Source organism: Primulina eburnea, chromosome 1 (genome assembly GCF_022965805.1).
Source record: "Primulina eburnea isolate SZY01 chromosome 1, ASM2296580v1, whole genome shotgun sequence".
Taxonomy (NCBI): domain Eukaryota; kingdom Viridiplantae; phylum Streptophyta; class Magnoliopsida; order Lamiales; family Gesneriaceae; genus Primulina; species Primulina eburnea.
In genome coordinates, this window is record NC_133101.1 from 7,959,015 (window position 1) to 7,976,446 (window position 17,432).

The following is a 17,432-nucleotide window of genomic DNA, read 5'->3' on the forward strand; positions in this document are numbered from 1 at the left end:
CCGCATAAAGGCCGTTTCGGCGAACCATGGTTTCAGCTAATTGGCAGGATGAATGCGCCCATCAACAGATGGAATATGTGAGACTGTCTCAAGCTAAACAAGAAAACATTGTGTATTAATTTAATATGCAATCATAAAAATCCACAAGCCATTCACAAATGGGATGCCTAACATCTAATGTGGAAGCAAATAGCCCGCAAAATGTGCTGCGCTAATGTAATAAATTACATCAATCACCTATATCTCTAAACAGCCATAACACACGGTTTCCACCAATGAATATAGATGTTATGCGAGTTTTGTGGATGTTTATAGTAGATACATTTGGATTTTTTCTCAAATCTGAATCTAAAGTTTTCCAAGTGTTCAAAGACTTTAAGGCCCAAGGCGAGGTTCGATTCAGGACGTAGCCAGAAAAATTTTTGACCTAAGGCTGGATGACTCGATAAACAATAGTGACATGAAGTAGATATAAGCCACTGTCCTACGGTTTTTCATCGAATAAAACTCATCGATTATTGAATCAGTATATATTCTTGCACTAAAATTTCTTTCAGTGTAGATAATCATATAATCTGCCAATAACTCTTCTTTCATCTTATTCCAGAGTGAGATCTTAAGAAATTTAATAGCTGAGAATGATCGTTCAGTTGTTGCCGTAAAAACATGAAGCGTTAAAACAATACAAATCAAATCTTTAAGAAAAATGTACCGGAGCCGCGAGGCAGGCATGCTAGGGCGGAAGATTTTCCCCGTCATAATGTCCCGGGTGAAATTTTCTTCTCGAAACTCGCGTTGGGGCGGAAAAACAGAAAATACACTAAAAATAACATCATACAGAAGTTAATCTCAAGCTTTATACATACCAAAAATCTAATCTTTTATGACTGCATCACTACATAAGCTGAAAAATAACTACAAACTCAACCAAGCCATAGTTTGAATCTTTCTACATAATAAATGGAATAAACTAATTAAGTAGCAAAAAACAATTATTTCACCTCGTGCAAACTCAATCGAGGCCCTCTGCCGCATAAGCTTTTTCAAATCTCGTACCAGAAATTCCTTTTAAATCCTCATCCTCGCGACTTTTTTCAACTCGAGGCTCTTGCTTACAAAAGTACAGTGAGTAATTTCTTTTATGATTAAATGGGTCGAAAATAATTTTAGTGGACTAAGTTAGTAAATATAATTATTTTATGGATTTGACAAAACTTTAATGTATGATAAAATTAGATATATACTATAATTACTATAATATATATATATATATATATATATATATATATATATATATATATATATATATATATATATATATATATATTTTATCCAGGACTGGAGCCTACCTCAGCCTTTGGGGATACAAACATATTGGGGAAACGAGTTAGGACTTTAACTTCATTTCTTAAGCTGCATGGGATTTCTCATCGATTGTCTTATCCTCATGCTTCACAGCAAAACGAAGTGGTTGAGCGAAAGCATAGACACATAGTTGATATAGGGTTCTCTTCTTGCTCAAGCATCCACGCCTCTTGATTTTTGGGACAACGATATTTCATTAACATAATGCTAACACCGTCCTTCAAAATGATATGCCTCTAATTACTACTATATGTTCAAAAGACAACCAAATTATTTATTGCTTTGAGTGTTTGGGTGTAGATGTTTTCCTTGTCTTCGTCCTATAAGCAAAGGGTATAAATGCTTAAGTCCTGATGGCCGGGTTTACATTTCATGACATGTTACATTTGATGAGTCTTGTTTTCCTTCTCTCATAAATCTGTTAATAATCTTCTTTCTCAGCTTGATCAATCCATCGAGTCATCATCTTTGTATCTTCTTGCACTCGCTTCTTTATCCCCTATTATCTCTTTCCCGTGTGCTAGTTCTCAAGAATTTGAAATTCCTGCATAACTTGGTTAGTCAAAATCTTTTCTTGGGTTTGAAATTTACAAATGTGGAACCTAATTTTATTATTGGTGCAAACGCTATCCAAGTGTAGTATATGGGGTTAGCCTTTATAAGTCAATTCATTGATCAAGTTTTCTTGATCATGGAACGCCATTAACCAAGATCATGAAGGCTAGTACCAGGGACGTAGCCAGGAATTAAACCGAGACTGGGCTGAATGATAGCTCTACTAGCGACGGCTCTTCTAAACACCGTCGCCGATTAATATTAATCCGTCGCAAATCAGCGACGGTTAGAACAAAACCGTCGTAATTTTAGCGACGGATGTAGAAAAACCGTCGCTAATCCATCCGTTTTTCGTAGTGGGCTATGGGCTAAAATTTTTAACAGATTCAAAAATTTTAGCGACGGAAGTGGTAAAACCGTCGCTAATCCTAAATTCTAGCCTGGGTTGAAGCCCACCACAGCCTTTAACGTGGCTCCGTCCCTGGCTAGTACACATTTAACGATTATTTATACTATATATCGTTTGGCTCCTGGACATAATATGAGGATGATAACTCGGTATACTTAAATAATTAGATTTGATATTGTATGAATTATAAAGTGAAGATTTAAATGAGTTATTAGATGGTCTAAAGTCATTTCTCATAGCATCTGAAAAAGTTCTATCTTTGGTTATATATGTTGTCTTTTTATTTTTCGATTAATTTTAGTTATTTCTCATCGGGATGTTGATCTGACATTAGTATCGTATTTGTGTCATATTAAATAGTATAACGTGGGAAAAAAATATTAAAATTGACAAAAAGAAAACGAACTAAAACTAAATTTAAGAACACGAAGAACAAAATCGCGAATAAACATACAATACCAAGATGCTATTTTCCTGCTGATGTTTGATATCAGATTTTGTTTCATTATTTGCGGATGACATATTAATCCGAATAGAAAAAATTGAAGACAGAAATAGTCCATTTAAATTTAGAAAACCATCATGATCTGAATGAATTTGAAAACTCCTCCGAATCAAAACAATTCAGAATTCCATGAATCACAAATTTCTTGGATAAGAAAAAATCTGGTCTACTAATCTCCACCCCATTAATCTCCAGAAACTCCAAATACGTGTTGATCTTGAGATCGTAACCCGGAACCAGCGTTTTTAGAGATGAATTCCCCGCAGCTAACAACTCCATATGAGTAAACCTCCGTGGAAGAATATGAAGTTTCACAATTCTGTCCAGAAATGGTGATGGCGACGAAATAAAGCCCGAATTCGGGGAAGCAAAGATAGTGACAGAGCTCAAATTATTATAATCTTCAAGAATCCCGTCAAGAATTGAGTTTAATCCAATTGCGAAAGAAACAAATCCGTGGGAGCCGAGTATTCTGACAATTATATTCCATTCAATGTTATCCGTAGGATTGGAAGCAACAAGATTGGTCTGATCAGTTGAGACATTGCATACAGCGGATGAAATCGGGTCGAAAGGCCCTAGAACGCCGTGCACAGCAAACGGGCCTTCGATAAACAAATCAGGGTGAGAAACCAGGACGTTGTTGATCATGATCGAGCCCGTTTTCGCATCGTTATTGGTGATCACCAGGTTCTTGTCTTGAAGAAGGGTTTGGAAGCAAAACCCGGGAGGTTTCTTGAACAGCTCCACCTTGGGGAGAGTGCAGGGAGTGGCGTGGTAGCGGAGGAGCTGCCGCATTGCCCATGGCGGGATGGAGAGATTGGAGATGGCGGAATCTTGGACGGCGAAGAGAGTGGATTCGGGCCTGGAGATGAATAGCTCGGGGGATATTTGTAGAAGAGTGGCGATCGTGTTGAACCCGCCGTGGGCACGCAGGGCCCTGGAGGCGTTGAAGGCCAACATGTGGCCCGACGGGGATTGGTTGTCGGGCCCGGAATGGTAGGGTGTTGATATGGATATGAATACGAGGGTTAAAGACATGGCCAAGTAGAATGGAGCGTGCCACCAGTGCGAACAAGGGGAATCCGCCATTGCCGGTGGCTGGAGAATTAGCTATTTCGAAATACAAATCACTGCTGCTGGAAATGAGGGAGAAGAACAATAATGGAGGAGTGCCAAGTTTTAGAAATTTGTTTTTGAAAGTATATATTTTTCTTAGTTCCATTTTTATTATTGTTTTCCTCATTTATTTAAGTTTATATATGTTTTTACATATATTAATTAAATTATTAAAATAAATAAATTTTACGGGAAAAATTCTTATTCCAACCTTATTAATATGATATAAAATTTTGTTAGAAATACAACGGGGAAAAAAAATCAATTCAGAAGGTTTGCAAAAATGATACAAATTATTTTCTTTATATCTCTATACTTGACTCGTTTTACATTTCTATACTTACCTAGTTGATTTTAGAGTTTTCATGTCAGAATCCACCAATTAGCGACTATTATTTGGTCATTAATTCATTTAGAGCACCCACAATAGTTAAGTCAAAAACTTGTGTGAGATGTTTTTACAGGTCGTATTTATGAGACGGATTTCTTATTTGAGTCATCCATGAAAAAGTATTACTTTTTATGCTAAGAGTATTACCTTTTATTGTGAATATTGGTAGGGTTGACACGTCTCACATATTAAAATCCGTGAAACGGCCTTAATATGTGAGACGGCCTCACATGAGACCCACTCAATAGTTAAAAAGAATGTGAGTAAAACAGATATGTTATTATAATGAAGATGTGGCAGTAGACCCCACAATTTTTGATGAATTGGGGGGTTTTATAACATCTGGTTGACCTTATCTATATTTAGAGCGAAAAATAATATTTTTTGCATAAAAATAGTATTTTTTTTATGGGTCTGATAGGATAAAATCACAAAATTGACTCGTGAGACGGTCTCATAAGAATTTTTTGTGTTTAATTTTTTGTTTAAAAATATGGTTAATTTATCTGTATATCAATTAATTTTTTTTTAATTAAAATCTATATGTATTTTTTTCTCTAAAAAATCGGATACAAATTGAAATATCAATTTTAATTTTTAATTCATATCGGTTTCCCATTAATTCGGTTAATTCTATTAACCAAATTAATCAAACCTAATTTTTGAATTAAATCAATCATCTCAGCCATTTGGCTTTCGGTTCATACCGATATTTATTCATCTCTAATTTTCGTAATATTATTATGATTTTTGTTGTTAATTTAAAAAATTTATCATTATATTGCCTTTTTTTTATCAATATGATTCGTTTTTTTATTTAAATAATACAAAAACAATTATATATTTAACAAATTAAAAAATAATTATAAGAAAAATTGAGGTTCCGAGGTTTCCAATCCCGGTTCCTTGTGATTTTTTATTATTATTGTTTCGGGAAAAAAAATCCTTCTCATCTTTCAACCTCCATCAGCAGTGGAAAAGAAGAAAAAGTTCTGCCGGATAAAGAAATGGGCGGCGGCGGGGAGCATCACCACGTGGAAGGAGCCCACGGGCACGACGGAGGAGACTTCAGATCGAAAGTGTGGAGCCTGACGGGTGGGCCCAACTGCCGGCCCAAACACTGGAAGCGCAACACCGCCTTTGCAATGTGTGGCATTGTTCTGATATGTATTCCGATCGCAATGAAATCTGCGGAACTTGAGGTAAAAGCATAACTAGCGTTGGGTTAACTTATTTTTAAATTTTGATTCTGATTTTGTTGTATTGTATCTAAAGGATTGGGAATTTCGTGTTGTTCGCCATTATTAAACTCAATTTTTAATCATTCTTAAAATTTAGAATCTAGATTTCAGCTTTATTTTACCTCATTTGATTGTTCTGATTTTCGAAGTTTAGGGTTACTGAGAAATGGGATTTTAATAATTATTGCTACGATTGATTACATTTTCGAGTATTTCAGGGGTTGGATTGTGTTCTTCCTTGTCGTCGATAAAGTTTTCATCTTTTTTATTTTCTTGGTTTAAATTTATTTTTTTGGTGGTGGTGTAATTTTATCCTCGTGTATTTGCAATTTTTAATGTAGTACGAAATTTAGCACAAAATAGAGCATATGAGTGATCTATTCCCCCTTACATGACCCTTCCAGCACCATCCAATTACAAATCGTCGAAGTTAAGAATCTTGAAGCCCTCACGACAAAGGTCATTGAAAAATATTGCCATACTTGCCGAGCAGAGTCATCGATCTAGAATTGGTGATTAAAAGGGGATAATTTGAAATCTTCCTCCAAAATGATATTTTTAAAATTCGTGATCTTTTTCCAACCAAAAGTATATACATATAGACGATCATATTTGAATTTAAAAATATCTTCAGAGAGTCAATTTCCAAATTTTCAATACTTGGTGTTGTGTTGGGAACATTACAGGAGAAAATATGGAAGAAGCACTTGTGGGGATACACAAAGGAAATGTCATGATAACACGTTGATTTTAGACAAGTAACTGTGGATGAGATTTTTTATTTTTATTTTTTATAAAAAAAATTCATTTGACATGCTAGTTTATATAAATATATATATATATATATATATATATATATATATATATATACACACATGGAGTTTGAATCCTCCCATGGCGCTTATATATCTATACAGTATAACGAGTAATTTGGGAAGACTGTTATTCTATCAATTTTGCGGCTCATAATTATGTTATAGGCTGGATTAAGTTATATGTGCCATATATGATAGTGCTAAGCTCTGTAAAGTTGACTGTCTTTGGAATATCTCTCATGGGGTGAGCCATGTTGTGATCAAGCATTTATTATGTGATATATATGTCAGCAGTAAGCTTAGAAAGTTATCCCAATTAATAGACTGTAGTATTTCGTTTTGAGCTCATTCTTGGACTTGCATAGTTGCATACTAACAGAAAACTCTTCAATTATAATTTTTGGTTTTTGTGAAAATTGTGTTACAAATTTTAAGGTTTTCTCTAGGACTGCAAGACCATGAGGAAGCTTCACCTTCCGTGCTTTCCTGACCCAAACCTTCGCTTTCAAGTCTTTAAGATCCTATCTCTGCGTTGTAGGGAATGCCTGATGTAATTTTGTATTTGATGGGATTCAGGGAAATTTTGGAAGGCTACTAATTGTAACTGGGGGATGTGTCTGGGAACTTGTAGATGTAGTATGTGTTTTGACAAGTGCGGATGCTACTTTTACCTTGTTTTCAGTCTCTTCGGTTAAAATTGTGTTTCATCTGAATTTGGAAATTTTCCATACACTAGGGTTCACCGAGATGCCTCTAATCAAGGTGAGAGGATCGAAACCTGTCTTCCCTGCATCTTACACCTATACTCACAACCTTAGAATATGATTGTCACGAAGAATAGTAATTGATGGATGTAAATTTGAGCATATCTCTTAGGTTGCATTCGGATTGATGGTTTGAAATCAATTGATTTCGATTATAATTTTATTGTTAACTGTAGAAACAAATGATGATATTTAAATCCATATCTTACTTATTTACACAAAGTAGAATGAATTTCAAATAACTCAATTATTATGTGAAGTTGAAATTCATCGTAACTAACATAAAACACTCTATAAACATGCAAAAGTGGATTTGCAATTTATGATCTTGTTACTCCAAAATTACAAAAATATAGTTACTATATTTGAAATCAATGAATTTAAAATCCGTAAATCTAAATGCAACCTTAGTTGGTCTGTATTTTCGTTTTGTTATGTTTTCCATTGCAAAGGTCGTCTGTCATATGCATTTTTCCAAGTTGTACACACATATTCGGTCTTAACTTGATTATGTAGTTATCAAGACTTTGTTTTCCTTTGCAGCAACGTCCACATCTTCCAGTTCGGCCTATCCCCTCCCAAATTTGGTGCAAGAATTTTGGGAACAAGGACTACTAGGTTGTAATAAAGTTTTTGAAATGCAGCTGCAAGTTCTGTAACAGATTCTGGAAGGTGTGTTCTAAGATTCCTTTCATCTCAAAACAATCGATAAACGTCTGCGTTTAATGAAGCAACAAATGACTAGATTTGTGACTTGGTGTTTCAAATTCGGTACACTGAGAAGGAATAATGATTCTCTTGGTGCTATAGTTCAGGAGATGCTGCTACCGTTTCTAAGCTTAAGATCAAAGAAATTTGAAACCTTGGATTTTGAAAACGTGTCTTTATCTTTGTGAGCTGTTGTTTATGCTTGAGTTCAAATATTCGCAAGTGAAACCATATGATCTCAGTGGATACATGTCCGATGCAGCACAAGGTCGAAAAAAATGAACACCATGCAAGGCACGTAGGGGTGAGCATGATGACCTGACTAAAATGAGCAAAACCGAATTAACCCCAAATTTTTTTGGACGAATCGAATCGGCCAGACTTTTTTCGGTGGCCGAACCGAGTTGAATAATACTAATATAACCTAAATTTTTTGGACAAATAGAATAAATCAATCTTTTTTTTAATATTTTTATCAAAACCAAATAATATATTTACATAACTATAATTGATTGAATGAAATATACATTATTAAAAATATCACACATCAATACATACTAAACTACTATTGACATTTTGCTTCTGATTCTATAACTTGCTAGTATATGAGCTTTAAATTTATTTAAAAAATATATCATTCTTCATCCAATTTTTTTCTTCATATATTTGGAGAGTTACGTGAGTTTGATCTCGATGTCTTATGTCAATATCTCTTTGAAAACTTCTAGTCCTCCCATTCAATTATAGCAACTTAAGCAACAATGTCGACAAAGAGACAAGAGTTTTAATGAGATGGGGCCAAGAAATGTTTATAAAAAAAATAATAAACGTGGGCCGCTCAAATGCGAAGGAAAATTTGAAACAGAATTGTTTTACGCGTTTTTAACGCGTGTTCACATTGACAGGAGGCTCTATAAATAGAGCTCCCCCCTTCATTCTGAAATCATCCCTTCTTCGAGTTTTCTCTCATCTTATAAGCATTTGCGTGCTTAGTTCTATAATATTTGTGAGGTGTTTGTTCTCCTGTATTAAGAGAGTGTGTGTTCTCTTTGGAAACACAGTGAGTGAGTTGTACACCACAAAATATTATAGTGAAAATTCTTTCCATCTTGCCCGTGGTTTTTACCCTAATAATTTTTAGGGGTTTTCCACGTAAATCTTGGTGTCCAGTTATTCTTCATTTTCGGCTTTTATTATCTCAAATTCCGCACGTGGGACCAACAAGTGGTATCAGAGCCTTGGTTTAAAATTTCTTAAAATTCTTAGTATGCTCTGTGGTTGCAGCCTAGACTGATCTTCCACATCAGAAAAGATTTTTCGAGATTTTTTATTTAAGGAGGGATTATTTTGTCCGGTCTACTAAAATTGTTGTAGACATAATGGCGGGAAGGTACGAGATAGCAAAGTTCAACGGAAGCAATTTTATGCTGTGGAAAATAAAGATACAAGCAGTTTTAAGAAAGGAGAATTGCTTGGCGGCTATTGGAGATAGACCGGTGGAGATTACAGATGATGGAAAGTGGAACGAGATGAATGATAATGTTGTTGCCAATTTACACTTGGCTATAGCTGACGAAGTTTTGTCAAATATCTCTGAGATAAAAACAGCCAAAGTTATCTGGGATACTCTGACAAAGATGTACGAGGTCAAGTCGCTACACAACATGATTTTCCTAAAGAGAAGGCTTTATACTCTTCGGATGACGGAATCTTCATCAATGACCGACCATATCAACACACTAAATACTCTATTTGCCCAACTCACTTCCATGAGGCATAAAATAGGGGAAAATGAACGTGCAGAGCTTCTACTTCAAAGTCTACCAGATTCATACGATCAACTCATCATCAACATTACCAACAATATTCTGATGGGCTTTCTATGATTCGACGATGTCTTAACTGCGGTTCTCGGAGAAGAAAGCCGGCGCAAGAATAAGGAAGATAGGTTGGTATCCTCGAAGCAGGCAGAGGCGTTACCGATGATAAGAGGAAGATTTATGGACCGTGACTCCAGTGGGAGCCAAAGACGAGGTAGATCAAAGTCGAGAAGTAAGAAGAAAAATATTTACTGCTTTAAATGTGGCGGTAAAGGGCACTTCAAGAGAGAGTGTACGAGTATCGAGAAGAGTTCTCAAGGAAATGTGGCCAGTACTTCAGGCAGTGGCGAAATATTATTCAGCGAAGCAACAACTGTTGCAGAAGGCAGACACAAATTTTGTGACACATGGATTATGGATTCAGGAGCGACGTGGCACATGACGTCTCGGAGAGAATGGTTTGATCATTATGAACCAGTCTCAGGAGGATCTGTATTCATGGGAAATGATCATGCCTTGGAAATCGCTGGGGTCGGTACTATCAAAATTAAAATGTTTGATGGCACCATTCGCACCATACAGGAGGTACGACATGTGAAAGGACTGACGAAAAATCTTTTGTCCTTGGGGCAATTGGATGAGATCGGGTGCAAAACTCGGATCGAGAACGGGATCATGAAAATAGTGAAAGGCGCGCTTGTGGTTATGAAGGCGGAAAAAGTTGCTACAAATCTGTATGTTCTTTTGGGAGAAACACACAAAGAGGCAGAACTAGCTGTTGCATCAATTGGTTCAAGAGAAGAATTAACGGTGTTATGGCATAGAAAGCTCGGGCATATGTCAGAACGAGGGTTGAAAATTCTCTCAGAACGGAAGCTGCTGCCGGGACTTACAAAAGTGTCACTACCCTTTTGTGAGCACTGTGTTACCAGTAAACAACACAGATTAAAGTTTGGCACTTCTACTGCCAGGAGCAAAAACATATTAGAGCTGATTCATTCGGATGTTTGGCAAGCACCGATTGTATCCCTAGGAGGAGCGAGATACTTTGTCTCGTTCATTGATGATTTCTCTAGGAGATGTTGGGTGTATCCAATCAAGAAAAAATCAGATGTTTTCCAGATCTTCAAAGATTTCAAAGCGCGGGTTGAACTTGATTCTGAAAAGAAAATCAAGTGTCTGAGAACTGACAATGGAGGAGAATATACCAGTGACGAGTTTGATGAATTTTGTCAACATGAAGGCATCAAGAGACAGTTCACGGCGGCTTACACACCTCAACAGAATGGAGTGGCGGAGCGGATGAACAGGACCTTATTGGAGAGAACAAGAGCTATGTTGAGGACTGCAGGTCTAGAAAAGTCATTTTGGGCAGAAGCAGTCAAAACCGCTTGTTATATTATCAATCGTTCTCCTTCAGTGGCGATTGATCTGAAGACTCCGATGGAGATGTGGACCGGGAAGCCGACAGATTATTCTCATTTGCATACATTTGGAAGTCCGGTGTACGTTCTGTACAATGAGCAAGAAAGATCAAAGTTGGATTCGAAATCCAGAAAATGTATCTTCTTGGGTTATGCTGATGGAGTAAAGGGGTTTCGCTTGTGGGATCCTACTGTTCACAAGCTTGTCATCAGCAGGGATGTTATCTTCGAGGAAGATAAAGTAAAAGGAGACAAAGGCACACAGAATTCAGAAACTACTATTTTTCAGGTAGAAAATAAGACAGACGAAGGTCAAGTTTCTTGTGAAGCAGTACCAGAGCACGAAGAACAAGAACAAGTTGAGTCTGAGGTTTCCAATGTAAGGCAGTCAACTCGAGACAGAAGACCACCAGGTTGGCTTTCAGATTATGTCACTGAAAGCAACATTGCATATTGTCTATTATCAGAAGATGGTGAGCCATCGAGTTTCTACGAGGCTACTCAAAGCTCGGATGTATCTTTATGGATGATAGCAATGCAAGAAGAGTTGGAGGCATTAGACAGAAATAAAACTTGGGATCTTGTTACACTACCACGAGGGAGGAAAGCCATTGGAAACAGATGGGTCTATAAGATCAAGCGTGATGGCAATAACCAAGTGGAGCGATATCGTGCTAGATTGGTGGTAAAAGGGTATGCTCAGAAAGAAGGCATTGACTTCAATGAGATATTTTCTCCTGTGGTTCGGCTTACAACAGTCAGAGTAGTGTTGGCATTGTGTGCGGTGTTTGACCTACATCTAGAACAGCTAGATGTAAAAACGGCGTTTCTTCATGGAGATCTTGAAGAAGAAATCTATATGCTCCAGCCAGAAGGTTTTGCGGAAAAAGGCAAAGAGAACTTGGTTTGCAGGTTGAACAAATCTCTGTACGGTCTCAAACAAGCGCCGAGGTGTTGGTACAAGAGATTTGATTCCTATATCATGAGTCTTGGATACAACAGACTGAGTGCAGACCTTTGTACGTATTTCAAGAGGTCTGGTGATGATTATATCATTTTGCTGTTGTATGTGGACGACATGTTGGTAGCAGGCCCCAACAAAGATCAGGTCCAAAGATTGAAGGCACAGTTGGCTAGGGAATTTGATATGAAGGACTTGGGACCAGCAAACAAGATTCTAGGGATGCAAGTTCACCGAGACAGAAGTAACAGAAAGATTTGGCTTTCCCAGAAAAATTATTTGAAGAAAGTCTTGCAACGCTTCAACATGCAAGATAGTAAGCCAATTTCGACCCCTCTTCCTGTTAACTTCAAGTTATCCTCCGAGATGTGTCCTAGCAGTGAAGCAGAGAGGATGGAGATGTCTCGAGTACCATATGCATCAGCAGTAGGAAGTTTGATGTTCGCCATGATCTGTACAAGACCGGACATTGCTCAAGCAGTGGGAGCAGTTAGTCGGTATATGGCGAATCCTGGACGAGAGCATTGGAGCACTGTTAAGAGGATCCTTAGATACATTAAAGGTACCTCGAATGCTGCATTATGTTATGGAGGATCGGATTTTACACTCAGGGGCTATGTCGATTCAGATTATGCAGGTGATCCTGATAAGAGGAAATCTACTACTGGTTATGTGTTTACACTTGCAGGAGGAGCAGTAAGCTGGGTTTCAAAACTACAGACAGTTGTGGCGTTATCTACAACAGAGGCAGAATACATGTAGTGACCCGTTCCAGAATCACCTACTAATCAGAACTTAAGCATGCAAAATTAACATTTAAAACTGAATCAGGTAAACAGCGGAAAAACAGTAATACAACCCAATCGAATCTGTAAGTACAAAATACTTAAACAACCAGATCGAACTAAATTCTAAGAACAAATACCAATAACTACAAGTCAACTCTGCCAGCTCCCTGTCCACTCCCTCCTGGACCGCCCAACCTGAGACCTGCCCCATCGAATAGGGTGTCCAAAACAGAGATAAACCGAGGACGTGAGCATAAAACGCTCAGCACCGAAAGCATGAGTATACAAGACTATGACATGCATGTATGCAAAATGTACTGGATACCAGGATCTGGGTATATCGAAATACTGCTCAGGTAAATGACGTCAAGGTATGTAGCACTCTGCGCCGTCGCACCAGGAGGTGGCTCCCATACCAAAATAAACCTGTGGATATACCGGTGACCTGACCACCGTCGGCCAACGGGGTCCAACCATCCACAACAAACGAGGGCTGAGCACCCTCTCAACAGGCTATCTCAAAAATAGTCAGGCTCAACATGATTATGCAAATGCCGCATAATAAACCATGCATCATATGACAGATAATAATGCAACATATAAACATGCAACACATAGTAAAGCATACTCAATCCTGCTATCTCGGATAGTACTTCCGTACCTCAAATCAGTAGATCCTAGCAATCAGCCCTAGAATCAAGCCTGCGTCCGTAGTCAGCCCACTGATGCCGCTAGCTCCCAACTAAAGCACAGCTCTGCTACAAGACTAGTAGCTCCCCGCTAGTGCCTAATCCTCGGGAAAAGACTAGAAACCCATCAGAAACGACTAAAACGCTCTGGAACACTCGGAATTGGCGAGTAACAAATGAAGCCTCGCGCCTCTATTTATAGACAACGATCGGACGATCCGATCCTCTTCGGACGATCCGATCCACTTCGGACGATCCGAACCCTGTACCCTTCGGATCGTCCGAACCCTTATCGGACGATCCGAACCCTGCATGTCTTCCACGTGTCCAGACACCTGTCTTCGGACGATCCGAACCCTGATCGGACGATCCGAACTCTGCATGTCTTCCACGTGTCCAGCCACCTGTCTTCGGACGATCCGAACCCTCTTCGGACGATCCGAACCCTATTCGGACGATCCGAACCCGGTTCGGTCCTTCCGATCCCACCGAAATATAATTAATCCAATAATTAACTCAAATTAGGCATCGGGATACTACATTCTCCCCCTCTAAAAAGGATTTCGTCCGCGAAATCGAGTCTGAAGAATGACAATTCTGAACAACAATACATTCAACTTAAGAATGAATTACAACTGAAAGCACAACTGAAATTACAATCATAACTGAAAATACTACAACTAGAACATCTCTGGATGCTCTGACCGCATGCGACTCTCTAGTTCCCAAGTAGCTTCTTCAGTACCTCGGCGCTGCCACTGCACTAAGACAAGAGGAATAGTCTTATGCCGCAGTACCTTATCCTTCCGGTCTAAGATCGAAACTGGTCTTTCTACAAAAGACAAATCCGGATTCAGCTGAACTTCTGTTGGATGCAAAACATGAGACTCATCCGCTACGTATCGTCTCAACAAGGACACATGAAACACATTGTGAACACTAGACAGATACGGTGGCAAAGCTAATCTGTAGGCCAAATTTCCCACACATTCTAAGATCTCAAAAGGACCAATGAATCTCGGAGATAGCTTACCCTTGAGTCCAAATCTCAGAATCCTCCGAAAAGGTGATACCTTGAGAAACACTTTCTCGCCTGCATCAAAATGAAGAGGTCTGCGCTTGGTGTTCGCATAACTCGCTTGTCGATCCTGAGCAGTCTTAATCCGCTGTTTGATCACAAGAACTTTGTCCATGGCCTGCTGAATCAATTCTGGACCCTCGACCTGTCGTTCTCCGACTTCCTCCCAGAACAGAGGAGTACGACAACGTCGACCATACAATGCTTCAAACGGAGACATACCAATACTCCTATGAAAACTGTTGTTGTATGCAAACTCTATCAGTGGCAGATGATCCTGCCAAGCTGGCCCGAAATCCATCACACAAAATCTCAACATATCCTCAAGAGTACGAATAGTCCTCTCTGACTGACCGTCAGTCTCTGGGTGATATGCAGTACTCAAACTCAAGGTAGTGCCCAAAGCTTGCTGAAAGCTGCCCCAAAATCTAGACGTAAATCGAGGATCTCTGTCACTAACGATACTCACGGGCACACCATGAAACCGTACAATCTCCTGAATGTACAACCGTGCCATCCGATCGAAAGTGAAATCTCTGTTATACGGAAGAAAATGGGCAGACTTAGTAAGTCGATCCACTACCACCCAGATAGCATCTCTATTCCCCACAGACATAGGCAAGTGAGTCACGAAGTCCATCGTGATATGCTCCCACTTCCACTCCGGAATAGGAAGATTCTGCAACAAACCTCCAGGTCGTCGATACTCAGCCTTCACCTGCTGACAGACAAGGCACTTGGAGACATACTGATAAACATTACGTTTCATACCTTTCCACCAAAATCGAGTCCTCAAATCCTTGTACATCTTGTTGCTCCCTGGATGAACACTCAACTTGCTACGATGAGCCTGAGACAAAATCTCCTCCGTCAAAGTGTCATCTTCCGGTACAACAACACGACCAGATAAGCACAAAAGACCCTCGGACTGATAGTGGAAACCAGAAGTATTATCTCCATCAGCCAACCGAGCTAATTTCTGAACCTTAGAATCAGACATCTGAGCATCTCTAATCCGAGAATACAAAACTGGCTCGGACAAAATAGTAGCTATACGGATACTCTCTGTCCCCTTCCGATGCTTACAATTGAATCCCATCGAACAGAAATCCTGAATAATCCCAGATACAGCACAAGTCTGAAGAGCAGATAATCTCACCTTGCGACTAAGAGCATCGGCTGTGAGATTCGCAGATCCTGGATGATACTTGATCTCACAATCGTAATCTTTGAGTAGATCCATCCAACGACGCTGACGCATGTTCAACTCAGCCTGAGTGAACAGATATTTCAAACTCTTATGATCAGTGAAGATCTCAAATCGCTCACCATACAGATAATGGCGCCAGATTTTCAAAGCAAAAACGATCGCTGCTAATTCCAGATCATGAACAGGATAGTTTTCCTCATGAGGCTTTAACTGTCTCGACGCATAAGCAATCACATGCTCATTCTGCATCAGAACACACCCTAGTCCCTGTAAAGAGGCATCGGTGTAAACACTGAAACCACCAGATCCAGACGGTAAAGCCAAAACAGGCGCAGATGTCAAACGTCTGCGAAGTTCCAAGAAACTCTCTTCGCACTCTGATGTCCATTCAAATGAAACATCTTTCCGAGTGAGCTGAGTGAGTGGCTTAGCAATCTGAGAGAAGTTGACAATGAAACGGCGATAATACCCAGCCAATCCCAGAAAACTGCGGATCTCGGCTACTGTCGTCGGACGCGACCAGTTCAATACCGCTTCCACCTTGCTCGGGTCAACTGAAACTCCCTTGCTAGAAATGATATGCCCAAGGAATACAACCCTGTCAATCCAAAACTCACATTTACTCAACTTCGCATAAAGCTGGTTCTCGCGAAGTGTCTGTAAAATAATCCTTAAGTGTTGTGCGTGTTCTTGCTGATCATGCGAATAGATTAAGATATCATCTATAAACACCACAACAAACTTATCCAAGAATTCCCGAAAAACCCGATTCATCAGATCCATAAAAACTGCTGGTGCATTCGTCACCCCAAAAGGCATAACCAGAAACTCATAATGCCTATACCGGGTCCTGAATGCAGTCTTCGATATATCTCCCTGATGAACTCGAAGCTGATGATAACCAGACCTTAAATCAATCTTGGAATACACAGAGGTACCTTGCAGTTGATCAAATAAATCATCAATCCGTGGCAACGGATACTTATTCTTTATCGTAGCACGATTCAACTGCCGATAATCTATGCAGAGCCGCATAGAACCATCCTTCTTTTTGACAAAAAGAACTGGTGCTCCCCACGGGGACACACTGGGTCGAATATACCCCTTGTCAAGAAGATCCTGCAACTGCTGTTTCAATTCTTGCATCTCCGATGGAGCTAAACGATAAGGAGTTCTAGAGATTGGTGCCGTGCCTGGCACTAAATCAATGCCGAAATCCACATCCCGAACGGGAGGAAAACCAGGAATCTCCTCGGGAAAAACATCCGGAAAATCGCAAACCACTGGAATGTCACTGATACCGACACTAACTGCGGACGAATCAATAGCATAGATAAGGTAGCCTTCCCCGCCCGACTCTAAAGCACGACAGGCTTTCAGAGCAGAAACCACAGGCATCGGGGGTCGCGCTCCCTCTCCATAGAAAAACCAACTGTCGCCCTCAACTGGACGAAACTGCACAAACTTCTGATAACAGTCCACAGTAGCTCTAAACACAGTCAGCACATATATTCCCAGAATGCAATCAAAATCCTCCATCGCAAGAATCATCAAATTAGCAGTTAAAACATTACCCTCAAACTCTAGAGG

At 39.3% G+C, this 17,432-nt stretch overlaps 1 protein-coding gene and 1 long non-coding RNA gene across 2 annotated transcripts; one reads left to right on the plus strand and one right to left on the minus strand.

Moving 5' to 3' along the window:
• Nucleotides 1-2,909: 2,909 nt before the first annotated feature.
• Nucleotides 2,910-3,958, minus strand: LOC140803314 (fasciclin-like arabinogalactan protein 21). Its single transcript, XM_073159151.1, has one exon. It carries the CDS (start codon nt 3,924-3,926, stop codon nt 2,910-2,912), a length of 1,017 nt encoding a protein of 338 aa, XP_073015252.1. The 5' UTR covers nt 3,927-3,958.
• A 1,270-nt stretch (nt 3,959-5,228) lies between these two features.
• LOC140825931 (uncharacterized) lies at nt 5,229-8,064 on the plus strand. The gene is made up of 2 exons (XR_012116756.1): nt 5,229-5,546; nt 7,708-8,064. It is a non-coding gene; the product is annotated as an uncharacterized lncRNA (long non-coding RNA).
• The last annotated feature ends 9,368 nt before the right edge of the window (nt 8,065-17,432 follow it).

What these genes read in the sequence shown, in the direction of transcription:
- LOC140803314 (XM_073159151.1), bottom strand. Translation starts at nt 3,926, where the DNA reads ATGGCGGATTCCCCTTGTTCGCACTGGTGGCACGCTCCATTCTACTTG.